This window comes from Biomphalaria glabrata, chromosome 15 (genome assembly GCF_947242115.1).
Source record: "Biomphalaria glabrata chromosome 15, xgBioGlab47.1, whole genome shotgun sequence".
Taxonomy (NCBI): domain Eukaryota; kingdom Metazoa; phylum Mollusca; class Gastropoda; family Planorbidae; genus Biomphalaria; species Biomphalaria glabrata.
Window position 1 is genome coordinate 11,694,970 of NC_074725.1, and position 14,171 is coordinate 11,709,140.

General features: G+C 32.2%; 1 protein-coding gene and 1 long non-coding RNA gene across 7 annotated transcripts in view; one reads left to right on the forward strand and one right to left on the reverse strand.

Annotated features, from left to right (window-relative positions):
• LOC106055618 (angiotensin-converting enzyme-like) overlaps positions 1–14,171 on the reverse strand; it is a 57,173-nt gene that overhangs the window by 26,038 nt on the left and 16,964 nt on the right. For all 6 annotated transcript variants that reach the window (XR_008775077.1, XM_056012899.1, XM_056012897.1 and 3 more), the window contains exons 10-15: positions 13,839–13,934; positions 5,355–5,499; positions 4,369–4,473; positions 3,188–3,310; positions 1,963–2,293; positions 43–201 (exon numbers count right to left, since the gene is read on the reverse strand). Coding sequence is in view for 5 of the 6 variants with exons in the window: in XM_056012899.1 (XP_055868874.1) it covers positions 43–201; positions 1,963–2,293; positions 3,188–3,310; positions 4,369–4,473; positions 5,355–5,499; positions 13,839–13,934 (959 nt within the window). In the remaining variant the exon portion in view is untranslated. The remainder of the gene's footprint in view (positions 1–42; positions 202–1,962; positions 2,294–3,187; positions 3,311–4,368; positions 4,474–5,354; positions 5,500–13,838; positions 13,935–14,171) is intronic.
• On the forward strand, positions 7,294–10,589 carry LOC129923140 (uncharacterized). Its single transcript, XR_008775078.1, has 3 exons — positions 7,294–8,240; positions 8,586–8,654; positions 9,015–10,589. It is a non-coding gene; the product is annotated as an uncharacterized LOC129923140 (long non-coding RNA).

A 14,171-nucleotide genomic window follows, 5' to 3' on the forward strand; every position in this document is an offset into this window, starting at 1 on the left:
ATGTATATACTTATGAATAACTGGTTATTGCAAGTAATATACTTTCTTATATTTAGTCTCATTGCGTTGTGCCAACTCTCCCAGGTCTTTGATATCCTTCAACTGTCGGGCCAAGGATTTAGGGAGATGTGAAGTGTTGAATCTCTCTGCTTCATCAGCTTTAACTTGAGAAAACTTAGCTTCCATCAGACCTATGTTCACCTATATTAGACAGTAGTGGACACAAATTATTTTAATTGAATTATTTAATTGGATTATTAACATACATTTAACAAAACTGTAACATAAAAATAATTTTTATCAACAGTGGTCATAGAGTGGTGGTAACTATCTTGTATTAATCCAGGATAATTTTCTGAGTCTGAGTAGTCGATGTGAAGGGTAAAAGAGTTGACATTAGTTGACAATGAAAAATATAATACATAACATTATCCTTTACATTGGTCAAAAAAGACAATGAGCCATGTGATCACAAACAGGGCAAGAAATTAAACAACCATGTATGTAAGAATTGAAACTGAATTGATAATTGTGTAAAAGCAAAATCCAAAATCCATATAAACAATGATGGCAGAAGTTTATTTTTTGTTAACTGCCTTTCTTGGTTACCTTATGTTATTCTCATCTGAACCATTTTCACCATTTAACTAAAACTATACTTTAAATGGTGGAATTTAGGGATAAACCTTATACATTACAGCACTTTTAAAGTTGTTAACACAATCACAACAGATCATTCTGTACAAAATAGGTTATCTTATCTTACAACTGTCAATCTAGTCAAACATGTTAATTAGAGAAAAACTGATTAATTTTCCTGATTCAGGCAGCTCATTTCATGATCTAATGGCACTAGGGAGAAGGAGATTTTAAGAATAGACCCTAGCATAGTGACAAAATATTTGGTATTAAGACTTCAAGGCAACAACATTGATTATTGACAGACTGCAAGTATGTTCGTTGATGTTAATTGTAAAATACACCTATATAGCTTAGTGACACACTATAATTGGTATTAGAACTTCAAGGCAACAACATCAATTATTGACAGAGACTCAACTATGGCCCATTCTGTACTAAACCTTAGTTTAAATTGTTGAACAGCCTGAACTTAGTTCTTCATTGTTCTTGTAGTGTCTTTTGCTTATAGAACTTGCATTTGTTGAAATATGCCAGTACTAAACACTCAAACACCTCCTAAGTAATTGTCAAAGTCAGTCACATCTTTACAACAGCGAAACCCAATATATAACATTCTTTGTAATTAAATACAGATGCACTTGAAGGAAAGTTCATTATTATAGGTCAGTGTTTCCCAAATTTCTTTCTTAACAGAATACTTCACACTTGGCCAACTAGATAATTATTCTTGTAGAGCATGACACCTATTCAGGTATTGTGGAACACTTGGTTTCCACGGAACATAGTATGGGAAACAATAGTAAAGTAAAAAAAAGTTTCCCCATTCTGACCTTGTGATCTATGGGTCAGATGATGTTAAAGTCATCTGGTTTTTTGGGCCAACAATTAATGAGCACAATGATCAACCGCCTTTACTTTCCCCAACTAAAGACAGGTACCCGTTACAGTTGGGTGGACTCGGGAGCCCTAAAAATCCTGAAATTAAAAAGCCCATTCTTCAGAGATTCAAACCCAGGACCCCAGGTTCAGAAGCTGAGCACTTAACCACTTAGCCACCACCACCCCTTGGGAAACAATGCATAGATGTTAAATTCTAATTTCATCATCTTGTTATAAATGAACGAATGAGTCTACAGGTAGTGGTGACTGCATGAGCGGCAGATACAGCATACTATGGCTGATAGAAAATGGAAAGGCTATGTGCAAACAGTAACAAACTGTTATTAATACACAGGTTGTGGATAGCCCATAAATCAAGTCCTTTAAGCTGGCTGTGGCCACAATCTACACATAACTTAAAGAGAGACAACATTATCTTACCAATATTTCTTTGTTGTAATCAGTTATGTTTGTTTCTTCATTCCAGTCGGCTACTGTTACCTCTTGCAAAATTTTAAGAGAATCCATTTCATAGCTATCTAAAAACTGTTTTACTGACTCCACTTCTGTAGCATACTCAGAAGATTCTGATAAGTCATCTTGTTGAGGACACATAGAATCCCAACCAAAGTCATTTCCTATTTCTGTCTGAAGAAAGTCAATCAAGGGCTGAAAGTACTCTAAGAGGGCAGAGGGAGATAATCTACTGTCTCCTGTTGTATTAAGCAGCAGTGCTTGCCAAGGTTTCAAACTACCAAGCTGCATCATGGACCTAGAATTGTTAAGAATAAATGTTTCAGAAATCTATTTATTTAACTTTTGTGTACATTAATTTTTCAAAAAAAAGCTGATTTTTTAAAAATCTAGCAAGTTTTTTCCCCAAAACTAATAATAATATTAATATTAGACCATTATGGAGCTCTGTTCTGAACAAGATATAATAGCACAGCGCAGGACAGACTACTGTCCGGTTGGTTTGTATTTTTTTATAGCTCAGGCCACATTTTGACTCAAGATGTTCCTTCTGCAGAGAGAAAGAGGAAACAGTGTCTCATATTTTTTTTTACTGAACCAGACTTTCTTAATTATGTCTCAGCAGGTCTGGGAAGCCACATATTCTCGACCTGTATGATGACATACCTGCATTACATATAGGCCTAATAGTAAGATTTTTGTCCAGAGTTTTTCAAGAGAGGATTAAAGTCCCTTTGACCCTGACTTAAATGAAGTTTGTATAATAATAATAATATTAATAAAAGCTTTACTAAAAGTAGTATATAACAAATTTTTTTTCTGTTTCTAAGTTTTTTTCTATTTCTAGGGATATAAACTGAAAATGAATGTGTTAAGTTGTCGTTACAAAAAATAATGATAAATGATACACTTATATGTTTAGTATTACACTATAGAACACTGAACTGAATTAGCAATGCTCAAACTATATCTAGATTCTGGATAAAGAAAATAGCACCACTGTTGTTGTTAGTTTAAAAAATGATACACTTACAAGCTTAGTATTACACTAAAAAACACAGAACTAAATAAGTAACGCTAACACACGCTCATAACACGTTACACATATAGGTGCATAGTTATTTACTTTAGATCCCCTTTTTTTTTAAAGTATTTTTAATATTTTGCTTGTTTTTTTCATAGTTAAGCTTACTTCAGCTTTGTCCCAGCGTCTTTTCTCCCATATAGATTACATCTATGTAAAGGTCCTTTGTGACCTGAAGACTCACATAAGGATTTATGCAGTTGGAATATGATGACAGCATTTATCAAGTGGCTGAGAAAACAAAGTCAAGCATTATTGTAAATATTAAATGCATAAATAAAAAGAAATACTATGTTGTTAGCTTTGCTACAACTCATTGCAAAGGGGCATCTTTAAGTTATAACTGTGTTCAATGCATATGGTAATGCGTATGATGCATGGCATCCTTAAATGTTGCCTGACAGAGATAGATGAGCATTACATCACATGAATTTCTAGACCATAAAGGAAACTAGCTTATTTATTATGTAAGTAAATCCTTTTTAGTCAGTTAAAATTAAACTTGTAACAAATGTGAAGCACTTGACTAGTTTACAAAACCAACCAGATCTCACTAAGATTTCCAATGATAAAATTGTTATTTATGTTTCTTGTATAGATCTATAGGTATGTGTAGAGAAGAAAAAAAAGTAGAGTTCCCCCTTTCAGACCTTCACATCTGTGGGGTAGATGATGTAAGGGTCATCTGTTTCTGAGGCTCACGGTTGATGTCATATTTCATGTGGCCAGCACAACAGGTTCTCATTAGAGCAGTGTGAATTCAGAGGTGCCCAAACAGTCCGAAATTTTAAAATCCCAGTCTTCACTAGGATTTGAACCCAGGACCTCCAGGTTCAGAATCCAAGCACTTTACCTCCTAGCCACAACGCCTCCAGGTCTATGTAATGTAATGTAAATGAAAGCAGGAAAAAAGAAAAATTACACCCATAACCTCGTAAATCTTTCTCTTCTTTCAAACTTGATTCAAATGTTCTTTTTTTTGTTTTTACAAAAATTTAAGGAACAATGAAATTTAGATTTAATTATGATTCTCCAAGATTACAATTTTTTTTTTTACCTGTATAATTTGTGTGCAGCTAAAGCTCTCTACAAAGCAAATTAAATCTTATTCTAAACTGAACATTATTTGTTTCATTGTCTAATTGTTTGGAAATTAGATCATTATTCCATGTGTCGTCTGGTGATCCTTGTTTTTAAACTACTTTGCCTACTTTAGTCCAAAATACTATTTTTATACATACTTTATTAAATAAACACTAGACTAGACTTTTTAAAAATTGTAACTTTACCCAGAGCCAGGTTTATTTCCAGCTACATTATAGTCTGTAGCAGGGTCAAACCTTGAAGATATATACGTTTCTGAAACTGGTGAAGAGATACCCTGTAAACGACATCTGTTAATTGAAAGAATATAAGATAGAAATATAAAACAAGTTTATGGAGACTCGCATTTCCAGACAAACTTAGATCTGGATCTAATAACTAATTATTTTTCAAAAAACCTGAGTTAGAGTTAGAGAAATAGACATAAGATTCTAGATCTATGTGTAAATGCAGTGACCTAAGATCTATCTCTTTTCACTGGTCTTCCCAATGGCCCACTGTTTCAGGATAACAGAGGGAGGTGGCGGGCAGGGTTTGAACCCACGGCCAGGACTATCTAGATCACAGAATGACAGTGCAGAGGGCTGAGAGGGCAAACCCCATGACCAAGCAGCCATAGTAAACCTACACAGTCAGGATTATATTTAGATAATTAATCTAGATGTGACAGGTGGGGAAATGTGACGTGTGTTTGGCACGTTTTATGTCTAGGGGATGATTATTTTTAATAGATAAGGGATATAAATATGCTTAAAAACAACATGGTGGTCAGTAAATGTCTCTGGGCATCTAAACTATTACCATTCCCAGCTCTCTATCTACTATACTAATCATGATCTAGAATCTAGATTAATTATCTAAATATAATCCTGACTGTGTAGGTTTACTATGGCTGCTTGGTCATGGGGTTTGCCCTCTCAGCCCTCTGCACTGTCATTCTGTGATCTAGATAGTCCTGGCCGTGGGTTCAAACCCTGCCCGCCACCTCCCTCTGTTATCCTGAAACAGTGGGCCATTGGGAAGACCAGTGAAAAGAGATAGATCTTAGGTCACTGCATTTACACATACCCTGGGAATATATAATATAGATCTAAATTTACTATTAATTTAGGGCCTAGACTCTCTCTCTCTCTCTTTATATATAAATATATTACAAATACCCTACTCTTACCGAAGTTGCCACCAATCATTGTTATAATTACTGGAGCTGATGTATCCATCAAAAACTGACCATCTCCACAAATCTACCAAATAGTCATGTGGAATGGATGCGAGGAATTCTAATGCTGTGTTTAACAGAAACTGTATTTCTGTATCTGCACAATAAATAAACACAGTTGTATCCCCTGATTTTTATTCTATTTATCTATCTATCTATCTATACTATAGTATATACATACACACATTTTTTACTAAGCTTATATCAACTCTTCTGCCTGTCTGGTAAAAAAAAGTGTGTACACCTAATGGAACAACAGCTCCTAGTTTTTACTAGGGGAGTGCCGTCGCGCATCATTTTCACGCATGGTGCAATATGGAGAAATTCAGGAGGATGCAAAAGAAGAAATTTACTCATCCAGTCACTTGGACTGACCTTCAATGAGAGTAAAACTTTCCTACGCTTTATTTTATTAGATCTCTAAAAACTTCATCCATTTTCTCACAATGTTTTGTGATTTATAAAATTTTCCTGAATAAGGGATCGTCACAAAAGTTATTTTTTTAAGGCCACCCCATTAAAATAGCTGTTTTCAGTACTTTCACATTTGGGTATTTTACATAAAATCTGGATTTTTTTATGTACATGAAATCATTATCATCTGTCCCGCGTAACTAAATCCTCCACTTTTCCCGGTCACCAATGTTCTTAACAAGAGAGAGAGGCTGGTCCATTATTTGCGTAGTCCAGCCAGCTTTTCTTCTGACAAACCTTTTTTCGTTTATTCTCTTAAAGGATATTTTTTTTAAAGTTAGTCTTACTAAATACAATTCCAAACCAACTCATGCAGTTATCGTCTTTTCACAGTATTGAGGAGTCATCCTTTTTGCCAGCCAGAGTGTTAATTTGCAAAAGTAAAAAATTCATTATTTAAATTTTTTTAGTAAATATTCACAACTATATCTTTTATATAATAAAATATCTTTTATATAATAATATATATTTTTTTAATAATAATATCTTTTATATAGACATGCTTTAATAGATCTAATAAATGATTAACGCGGCCCTACCAATATGGGTATATTAATACTTAAATCTGGGTATTTTAAATTTCGAATGCGCATTTTTAAAAAACCGAACTTATCTATAGATCTCTTATATCTAGAATAATCTAGATCTACAACACCCAGACTTAGACTATGGTTCTAGATCTATTTAAAGATATTTTTTAAAAAATAACTCAATAGATCTAATAAAGTCATGATTTCCACTCTATTTTCTCTAGATCTAGACCATACATGAGATCAATATGAATATGAATGTTTATAGATCTAGTCTACGTCTAGAACTCTAGATCTATCGAGTATCGATCATCTAATCTATAGACACTACTATAGACTGTATTATACTGTAACTAGTGTAACTGTATTAGTGTATAGTGACGGTAATTATAGTCACTATAATCAATATTGTATTGCCTGTAGATCTAGTACCTGTACTAATATTAGTAGATGAAGATCTATAATAATAATACTTTTTAATAGTAGAAAGTATATTTATAATCTATCAATTCTATCTAATCTAGATCTAAATATTCTAAATCTAGACTTCACTTTCACATCACATGATTATTGATACAGACAGTGAATGAAACAAATGCAGTGATTATATTATAGTTTATACTGATTATACTTATAGCTCTACCAGTTGATTATCATCATCATCATAGATAATAATCTAGACTAGTATTCTAGATCTATAAATAATCATAGTCACCGTGATAGTCAATGTAGTCAAGTCAAGATAGTGGAACGTAAACTCGAAGGTTTAATACAATACAGTATAACTTTTAGTATAAGTAGAGTCTATGAGTTAGTATAAGATCTAATTATTTTGTTTCTTTGTATGTCAATGTCTCTATTAAAATAATTAATATCATCAGCCATAGTGCATTAGCCTTAGGGGGGCTTAGCCATAGTGTAGTCAAATCTTGACAACTAGTCTTCTAGATCTAAGCTTCTAGAATAATTAGATCTAGATCCAGTTTAGATTTAGAATATAAAAGTATTTTACTAGCTAAAATACTAAATCTACTGATCTAAATTCTAGATAGATATACAATATATAGATCCAGTTTAGATTTGGAATATAAAAATATTTACTAGCTAAAATTCTAAATCTACTGATCTATACTTAATATTTTAGATATTATATGACATCTACAAAAATTATTATTAAGATATAATTATAGAATCTAGACTAGTTATTTATGTATATAAAATATATAAATAAAAGATATATGTATGCAGGCCTAGATCCCATAAATTTATAATTGATCCAGATCTATCAGTAAAAGTTACCTTCGATGGGAAGTTTTACCCAATCTAATCTATACAAGACAATTTATAATCCATGCCTCGCCTACACCCCATACATTAAATAATAGTTCCCATTCCATGCCATGCCCAGACCCATGAGTTCATGAAATAATAAATGATGTGGTGTCAAGTTGGATCTATCCCCTGAAATTCAGCACTTTAATATAAAACTCACATATCTAGTTAATTATTTGCTATGACACTCTGATCAACTTGGACTTGTGTGATACATATATGTTTCTTATCAGATTTAATGAATGAAGTTTTGGTGCATTTTAAGGCTACAAAAGTATCATCAGGTGCATTCTAACCATTGGTATTTTTCCTGGCAACATTTCTATTCTAGTCTGTGATAAATTATAAATTTAAAAAAATGTTTGTAATGTTTCAGTTATTAACAAGTAGAACCATGCCAACCAGTTCTGATGATGTACCAGAATGGCTCAAGGATCATACTTATACTATTTCTACTCTCTGGGCAGACATTAATAATATTGGCATCCATTCAATATTTATTGTAAGTACTACTATACAATTTTTATTTTAGTTATCTAAAAGATGTTTTATGAAGTGTGATTTTCATGGTCAAGCAACATCCAAATATTGGGGATGGAATTTAACATTTTTCTCTAGTTTTTTTTTTTATAACACTCTTAAGCAAATTCATCTTTCATGAATGCCTAATATACTTGGCTGTTGTGCAGGCCATTCCTTTACAATAAACTGTTAGATGATATTAGGCAAAATTATGTCTGATAATTTGTATGTTTGATACAACAATGTATTCAATTTAATAATATTATTTTTTAATTTTAATGTTTTCAAAAGAAATTAGCCATTATGCCTAATTGTATAATTACAGTTATGTTTGGAAATGCAAGAAAAAGGCATGCATTCCTGACAAGTCAATGAGTGGTTGCACCTCTTAAAGGTAAGGTACTGCAATTTTTCCCTATGCACTTTTCTCATAAGCTGAAGTACTTGTATTTTTGAAAAACTAGTTTTCCATGAAAATGTAAATCATAATATATGTTATAGCTGCTTTTAGATGAGTGCAATGTCCATCAAATTAACTGAATATCTGCCTTCACCTTTAGTAATAAGTCATAACTATTAAGGTCAGGGCCATGTCTACACATTAACACAGTAGCTCCTTTTAGGTACAGACTATTTTTAGAATAGCAAAATTATATAATTATACTTAATCACATATATACGTTTAGCATGGTCAACACATATGTCACACATATTTTTATTTTTTTAAAATCCTTTTATTTATTTTTATAACTAGATAACTTTCTGTTATGAGAAAAGATGAGATTCTTGGACTACTGCATAGCACCACCAGAAAGGAAAATCCCATCATGTTGCAAAATAAAAGTCTTGGACCAATTTTAATTTAAGATATATATATTATACTGTAAGCTCTATACATATTTATGTATATCCTGTCATTCAGCCAACAGGTTTGGATTTAGTATTTCTTTAAATCTGTTTGATATTGTACTTGAAAACTATTAATCTGAGCCACATTAAAACAATAGGGAGTGCAGTGAATGAGTGGTAAAGCACTTGGCTTCTGAACTGAGGGTTCCTGGGTTCGATTAAGACTGGGATTTTCAATTTCAGAATTCAAAAGGCTAGGGATACATATCATTAGTAAGGAATAAGTAAAGGCAGTTTGGGGATCCATGGCTGAATGGTTAAGTCATGGGTTTGAATCTCTGTGAAGACTCAGATTAAAATTTTTTAGATTTTTGGGTGCCCCTGAGTCCACCTAACTCTAATGGGTAGCTGACTTTCGTTTTGGAAAGTAAAGATGGTTGGTTGTTGTGCTGGCCACATGATGCACTGGCCAAAGAATCAAATGACCTTAACATCATCTGCCCTATAGATTGTGACGTCTGAAATGGGATTTTTTTTTCAAAAGGTGGTTGGTTGTTGTGCTGGGTACATGACACCCTCGCTAACCATGGGGCACAGAAACTGATAAACTTTATATCATCTGCCCCATAGATTGCAAGATATGTAAGGGAAATTTTACTTTTTTAAAATTAAAATAAGAATCTATCAAAAGTAAACATAAAATATGGTGCATTCTCCTTAAAACTAAAACCTTGTGCGAAGGTTTAAAATGTTGGCAAAAAAAAGCAACATCATATATTCTTAATTCCCTTTGCAAAACTTACTGAGAAGAATATGCATGTTGTTCCCTCATACGTTTCTTGACAGAGGAAATCTTGTTTATATTAGATTTGAATTAAGCAAATTAAGAAAAAAATTATAATCATTATTTCAAATGGTTGTATCTAAACCTTATGAATTATTTTTCAGTTCTAAGTATATTGAGATTAATGGATAATCATGAAATTGTTAAATAATTGCTGCTATCATTCCATTGACTAAAGAACCATAATTTTTTTTTTTTTAATTAATTTCAAAATGATTTTTTTCAAGCATAGAGTTCACATAGATCTTGAGTGAATTTTTTATTTTTTATTTGACTAATGCTTCAATTTTATTGTATCATATTAGTTGTTAATTTTTATTACCCAGAATATTTAAAAAATGAGTACACTATTTTCATGTAATAATGTAACTTGGTATTCACATAATGCTCAAAATACACCATAATCTTTAGGCCATACAGATTTGTATAAATTAACTTGTTTAAATACATTGTAAATGTATATTGTTTGGATAAGAATAAAGTTTTTCTGTAGACAATTATTGTTCAAGATTTGTTGATGCTCCTGCTTAATCAATTATATATACAGGTCATTAGTTTTAACACGTCTGATAATAAATGACAGTACAAGTTAGTGAATGAAAATTGGTCATTATTTCAGCTGCTTTAGTCCTACATCAATGTGAGGTACCAGTACTTTGATTGTGTCATATAATAATTTAAAGCAATATTTTGAAATGAATAGTCTGTAGAATTGACAGTAAATACATTTAAGTGATGGGCTGTGATCTGCGTGAATTGGGGGCTGATCATGTATTGAATTTGTGTTTTTGATCTTTACTTCAAGTAAATGTTAATGAGCAATTAATTTTTAATGAATAAATAATTTAAAAATAAATACAAAAGAACCATAAACATCTACTTTAGTTTAATAATTTTTTTTCATCAGAACAGAATTTCCAACTTTGCATTCTTAAAATAAAATATAATTTATTAAGAGTAGAGTCAGAACACAAAATCATAGTTTTAAAATATTAAGTAAATTAAGCTAAGCTGTGATCTCTTATAAACATTTGTATATAGACTATACACAATTTAATTATTATTTTTCATCAAATTGCAGGAACTAGTAAAACCATAGTCAATGAAATAGTAATACTAGTAAATGAGATAAAAGTAAACTAAATATCACCAATGCTATTGAAGCCACACTTGTTTTTTTTTATCTTGTTTGGTGGACTGCAATTAAAGTTGCTATTAATTTCACTGATCGTCTTAGCTGAAGTGCCAGTGTCGTCTCTTTGAAACCTAAGCTTATTTTCTTGGTAACTGGAAGTCCAGATATTTGGAGTTTCATTTTAAGCACCTATACTTTCCGAAATGGCATTCCGATAGGCTAAACCATTTGCCTAACATGTCATGCTCGTAAAGAGGTACCACAGAAATGCTTAGGCGCCAACTTACTTTAACTGACATAGAATAAGAGAGCACCTGGTTGCATACAGCTTCAGAACGAGACAGCTGGAGGTCACTTACAAAGGTGTGGTATACACCAATGAAAATTAATTGCCGAGGGTAGATGGCAAAAAAAAAACAACAACTGATTCTACCACAGGTGGACAATGGTTATGCCTGTGCTCAGTGTGGCATAATATGTAGGTCACAGCTGGGGCTGAGTAGCCTCTGGAAACATAGCATTTCCTCATAAGTCTTAGGAATCAAAGACAAGCCTATCATTTTTGTAGCATAGTTTGTAGCTTCTGTAAATGCATGAAATGCCGACACAAGTCCTCTGTGAGTTTGATGGATTATAAACATCTTACTTCTTTGCCTTATATTAAATGGTCCTTCTCTCTGTTCCTCTAGGTACTTGCGTTTATCTAAATATCATTGATATATCGTAACATGTCATCAAAATAAAAGCTAGAATCTCTGCAACTCGTGTACAAGTCAGAAGTCATCAATAACACTTGCCATTTAAAAAATAACAATTTAGATTAGTCAAATTAGTGACTTATTATTCGATTCATTTAGGCCTATAAATTTTTTATTTGAATATATAATGATCCTTTACACTTTGTGACTTTACTAGTATACTTTGGAGTAGACTTGTTGAGCTAAAGTCGGAAGTACACATTGAGATTTACTGTGATCTACTAGATCTATATATATATATTATATTATATAATAGTTATATACAAATATTAAGTAGAGAGAGTATCTCATCAATAGTATCTGTCATATCGTGATCAGTAGGCGGCTGCAGGTTTATAGATCTATTCCATGACAAAAACCCTGGCTAGATTTAGATCTACTGGTCTAGACATCTAGATCTAACTAGAATTAAACTAGAAAACTGAATTAGAGAAGTAGCTTTCTGGATCTAGAACCAGAATCTATATTATTAATATTAGATCTAGTTGCGTCGAACGCTTAATTTTTGGTTGTTGTTTTTAATAAATGCACATAAAATACATTGTATTTTGGCAATAAAAATACCCAGTTGGTAGTCAAGTAATTCTAATAATTAATTAATGAATGACTATAAGTATTTGTTTTAGATCTATCAGATTCATATGACTATGACTTATTATTTATACTTATTTTGTATCATTCGTCCAAGAAAATCTAGCTTTAGATCTATTTCATTTTAGATTAGGCTATAGTTTTTTTTTTGGTCATTTTATTTAGGCTACAATATTACCGAGATGAACTTTTTCTTTGTTTCCCACGAGACGTGTATGCTTATAGCCTAGTCCTTTCGATAATAATAATAAAAAAACGATTAGAAATGCGTAGCTTGGAGTGTCAAAACTGTATTAGGCCTCCTATTTTTATTTCGTGCAATTTAGTATATCGTAACAAATACGCATTTAGCGGAACGGTAGAAAGGTCTTCATCCAGATTTAGTGTAAATAAACCAAACACAGAAACACTGAAAGATTGTATTTTCGGAATTTAGATTCTATTTTTTTGAAAAAATGTGGCATTTTATAGGGTGGTCGAAAAAAATAACTTTTGTGACGATCTCTTATTCAGGAAAATTTTATCTATTATATCAGATAGTCAGAAAATGGATGAAGTTTTTACACATCTAATCAAATAGAGCGTACGAAAGTTTTACACCCATTGCAAGGGACTGACGGAGTAAATCTCTTCTTTGGCATCATCATGGATTTCTCCACATTGCACCATGCGCTAAAATGATGCGCGACGGCACTTCGACTCTCTTTGGCTTTGTAAAAAACTCGAAGCTGGTGTTCCATTAGTATAGTTCCATGTACACTTTATTTCTCCTACACCCATTCTCGGATCAACGTGAAACTTCGCACAATTGTTCATTGGCATAGATAAGACATTATTCAATAAAAAAAAAACAAAAAAAAAAACAACAATGAGACAATTAATTACTGGAAATCAATTATTTTATTTGATACCAACAAGGGGAACTATTCCTTCAGTATTCACAGATATGGCTAAGTTGGTGGGCTTATAGTCCCCTTAAATAATTGTTAACGCTATTTCTCCCTCCAACGATTCTCGGAATAAGTTGATACTTACAACAATTATTTAGTTTAGTGTACCCAAGAAAACATGAATCAATAGAGAAAATTAATCAACTAGTAAACTAATTATTGGTAATTATTTATTTTGTTTGACATCAAATACGGGAAATAACTTATACATTATTGATAAATATAGTTTTAAGGGCATTCTTCCCCTTTAGATAAGATTTTTTTTTTAAAGGGATTTTTAAATATATTTTTGCTTGTTTATATCTGCTGTTCCACTACCTTCTGACTTTATATTGAAAACAAGCTCCTTATTTTGATTGAAAAGGCTACTACACAAGACAATGCAGCTACAGAAGCCAGTTGTAGCCTACATTGTTTTTAAATAATCAATTCGATGCTAACTTAAGATTACCTTCGCTCTCCCTACTGTCAAGCAGACTAATATTTCTTAGATAGTCAGAAGATCTGGCGGATAGAGAAATCAAACCACCCAACACTTCTTCAAAAGCTGTGAATGAAACAACAAACAAAAAAAAAAAAAACATTGCACAAAATGTACTTCATAAAGCTTGTCATCGAGTCCGAAGATCAATGAGGAATGCAGTATTTCCCGTGGCTACGGAATGTACTAGAGAGTATAGAAAGGGCAGTCCATGAATTAAAAAAAAAAGTTACCCACTCACTCACAAAACTATCATGTTCCGGTCCTCCGAATTCTTTTTTTTTTCTTCCAGAAATGAATTAA